Source organism: Sander lucioperca, chromosome 2 (genome assembly GCF_008315115.2).
Source record: "Sander lucioperca isolate FBNREF2018 chromosome 2, SLUC_FBN_1.2, whole genome shotgun sequence".
In the NCBI taxonomy this organism is placed as follows: domain Eukaryota; kingdom Metazoa; phylum Chordata; class Actinopteri; order Perciformes; family Percidae; genus Sander; species Sander lucioperca.
This window is the reverse complement of record NC_050174.1, coordinates 10,125,570-10,129,136: the sequence shown is the minus strand read 5'-3', so window position 1 is coordinate 10,129,136 and position 3,567 is coordinate 10,125,570. Positions and strand designations below refer to the sequence as shown.

The 3,567-nt window shown below is 39.6% G+C and overlaps 1 protein-coding gene across 2 annotated transcripts in view; it reads left to right on the top strand.

Annotated features, from left to right (window-relative positions):
* The first annotated feature begins 351 nt into the window (after positions 1-351).
* Positions 352-3,567, top strand: part of smarcad1a (SWI/SNF-related, matrix-associated actin-dependent regulator of chromatin, subfamily a, containing DEAD/H box 1 a) — a 17,257-nt gene continuing 14,041 nt past the window's right edge. The window contains exons 1-6 of one of the 2 annotated variants that reach the window (XM_035992080.1): positions 352-801; positions 1,464-1,602; positions 1,687-1,816; positions 2,112-2,181; positions 2,594-2,682; positions 2,995-3,093. In XM_035992080.1, the coding sequence (XP_035847973.1) occupies positions 690-801; positions 1,464-1,602; positions 1,687-1,816; positions 2,112-2,181; positions 2,594-2,682; positions 2,995-3,093 (639 nt within the window). In that variant the 5' untranslated portion in view covers positions 352-689. Of the gene's footprint in view, positions 802-1,463; positions 1,603-1,686; positions 1,817-2,111; positions 2,182-2,587; positions 2,683-2,994; positions 3,094-3,567 lie in introns of both variants that reach the window. The other variant, XM_035992078.1, reaches the window with a different exon arrangement.

The window sequence follows — 3,567 nt, the reverse complement described above, 5'->3', positions numbered from 1 at the left end:
TTAGTTAGCCTATGCCTTTGCTTTCCCTGGTTTGACAAGTCAAAACATGCTCTGCGAGAAAAGTTTAAATTTAAATACATTTGGATACTGAAATGTGCCAATTTGGATGACAAACATGTAGAAAATGAATGAGAAAAGATAATGACACTATATATTTGATAGACTTTATCCAAGTTATATTTTCTTCAAGCCTGACAAAACCAGACACCCCCAAACATTGAGCACACTGTAACACGATGAGGCCAACAGAATTTGAGCAGAAACGGAAGTAGGCTAGAGTGTTTCCGCCCGCCTCTTCGTCTGACCAATAAGCGGAGCCAGCCCGGCATAGCATCCTCTAGGGCCGCTGGACTTCGCGGGAAACCGGCTGTAGTCAAGGGTCGACATACAACAAACGTAATTGGACCCCGGGTCAAACAACCGTCTTTGATACTAAATCAGTGTTTTATAAAGCAATACATTTTAAACTAACAGTTAAAAGCGGAGCAGTGACATAGCTTAAAATCGCCGTCTTCAGGGCTGTTGCCCTGGCTGCTATGCTAACATCCGACGCTTGGTAACCTTAGGAAACGTTAGGTTGTCTCATTGGCTAACAGGAACATTGTGCTTCATGCGGCAGGGCAGAGAAAATACTGCTGACTTGAAAGAGACAAAGAGCTGCCGCTGTCAGACACGAACAGACTGTTAACATGTTCAATTTAGACCGTTTTCGTTTTGACAAGAAGGCGGCGACAACAACAACAAACAAAGACCAGGATAGCGGATCCAAAAGTCCAGAGTCTGAGAAGGAGAACAAGCCAGGTAACTAACGTTAGCAGATGTAAAGCTAACGTTAGCTTACGATGCTGTTAGCCAGATGTGTCAAGTATGCTATCGTTAGCAGTAGTTAGGTAACATGGTTATTATTATCATGCTGTCTTTTCCCGCAGGTCTAAGTGACCATTTCCCGAAGTAACAGTGGGGTTTGCGCCCATGGAACCAAAACTGTCTTAGTTTCTGATGTAACGTTATCTAGAGCTGCAACATCTTTATCATTGCAGTGAGATTGTGTGCCTTTGTTGCAGCTGGGCAATAGTGACAAGTAAAATATAACAGTACTTTGAAGACCGTGTGTCTGTAAATAATGTAAAGGTGTTTTGAAAATGGCTATTGGAGCTTTCAGACAATGTCACTTTACTCTACATCCTTTAACACCAGAAAATACTGCCATGGTATACAATATTGTTTGGGGGCATGGCACAATGTAGTAATTTATGACGTTACATGACCCCTAAGCCTACCAGAGTTACTGGTCAATATTCTCTGGTGTCGCTCTCCTTGCTGTAATCACCCCACTTGCAACATGTTGCAGCAGTTGCATTTAAATAGTAGAGAAGCCAATCCTTAAGTCTACAGTATATTTGTATTGTGCATTACTGCCATGAATGCATATGCTAACTTGTTTTTAACATTGTGCTGTCCAGCTCAGATGAAACCTGTCAAAGCCTCACCAAAGCCCCATGCGCGAGGAGTGGTTTTTGAGGAAGTCATTACAATTGACTTGGAGGAAGATGAGCTTCTCTCTGAAACAAAGACCACAATACCATTAACCAGGAAGTCCAAGTAAGTATAAACTGAAATTACAACGGTTCCTCATGTTCATGCTGATTCATACTGCTTCACAGTCATCTTGTCTGTCTTCTGTAGGAATCTCAAAGGGAAATCATCCCAAAATGTGGCATCAGATTACACCGATGATGAGGACAAAGAAATGGAGGAGAACATGAACAGAGTACTGGAGATGTTTCCTCAGTTGTCAAGGACCGAGGTACTGGAGGTGAGTTAAGATGGAGGCGTTGCAACTTCTCAACATAGAACACATTAGTCTGACCCCAGGGACATCCAAAGCCAATTTAAAGGATCTGTATTGTGGTGTTACTCTGTCAAACCTATCTTGGTTGATTTTACTGACTTTACTGTACACCAACTTTAGGCTAAATCTGTTTTCATGATAACTTTTATTAATTTTACGTAACAGCCAGCTATAGTTTGGACCCTGTTGATATGACACAGTCCCTTTTTAATCTCTTGATTTTCTCTGTTCAAAGCACCTTGTTCTGTTCCATTTTCAGGTTATTAGGAGCACAAGCACATTGGATGGGGCTGTAGCTGCATGCCTTTTAAAGTTTGGTGATAAAGAAGGTAAACAATTGATTTTTCATAAGCACATGACAGTCCATGCTCAATTCAATCAAGTTTTATTTTTCACATGGAATTGATAAGGTTGAACAAGAGTTAAACACTTTCCTTGAAGGCAATCTAGCATAAAGAAGGCTTAGTTTTATAATAAAAAAAAAATCCCACAAAAAAGTTTTAAATTAGTTTTTTTTGTGATATGTTCAACGATATTTGGCTCATTCTCAGAGCAATGAAAAAAAAATGTAACACTTGAGGCAAGAAGTTATTACTAAAGCTGGTGTGCAGGTGGAGAAAAGTAAGACGTAATTTCAAATATGTGGAAAACGTTGCAGTAAAAACACACGCACAACGTCTACTTTTCGCAATCAGTTGGCTACTTTTGAGAACACTGGCTGCTTTATGTTCTTAGCCCCAGACCAAGGCAGGAAAAGAAAGCAGGATGGATCCAGCGGTTCTCAGGAAAGTGGTGAAATTCAACCCAGCAAGAAGAGAAGGTCATCAGTGGTAAGATTACTAATGATAACCTTATGATTTAACAATTAACAATGGCCTAACGTGTACACATTTTTAAGAATATGTCATTTAAATTTCAAGTACAACGAAAGCCATTTCATCCTACACTGCAGAGATACAGAACTGTCTAAAAAGCTGTTTGAAAAAAAAATATTTTCTTGTTTTTTTAAACAGACAGAAAACACAGACAAGAAAATCACAAATGATTTATTAATGAGGCCTGATGCACAAAAGATTATATTTGAGGTGGAAAGGTGGGTTCCTCTCAGTTTTGTATACACCTTTTCTTATTCAAACCAAAAGGATTCTGAAGAAGATGATGACAGCAAAGAGCCAAACTGGGAGAAGCAGGAAGCCATGGTCCGAAAACTGCAGAAAAAGTTTCCTGACCAGGACAAGGAGGTGAGAACACACAGACACTTGTCCCTCTCTGTAATGCATTAAGTCATTTCATATTGAAATCATTTTAGTTTAATCTGAGTCCACCCTCTCAAGTGGTTTATACTCTACCTAACGTAACACAGAGCTGTGTTTGTGACTGAGCCTTTGAGTTTGTCACATGATCCAGTATAATGTGATGGCACAAGTCCAGCGTCAGAAGCCTTGCAGCTTAAAACTTTTAAGCACATTCAGCTCATTATGACAACTCACATACTACTTACGCCATGTTTCCATTTAATAGTGTCCCAAAAATATTCTTAAATGTTAAACAAAGATAATTTCCTAAAATGAACAGAGCTGTTTTGAAGCAAAGACCAACAAAGGCGTAAGCCGTGTGTTTCACCAATAAAGCCTTAGCAAAACGGAGTACTTGACTGATCTATCATCTGTTTTGCAGCTTCTTAAAAGGATGGCTGACACTAGAAAATGACGTAA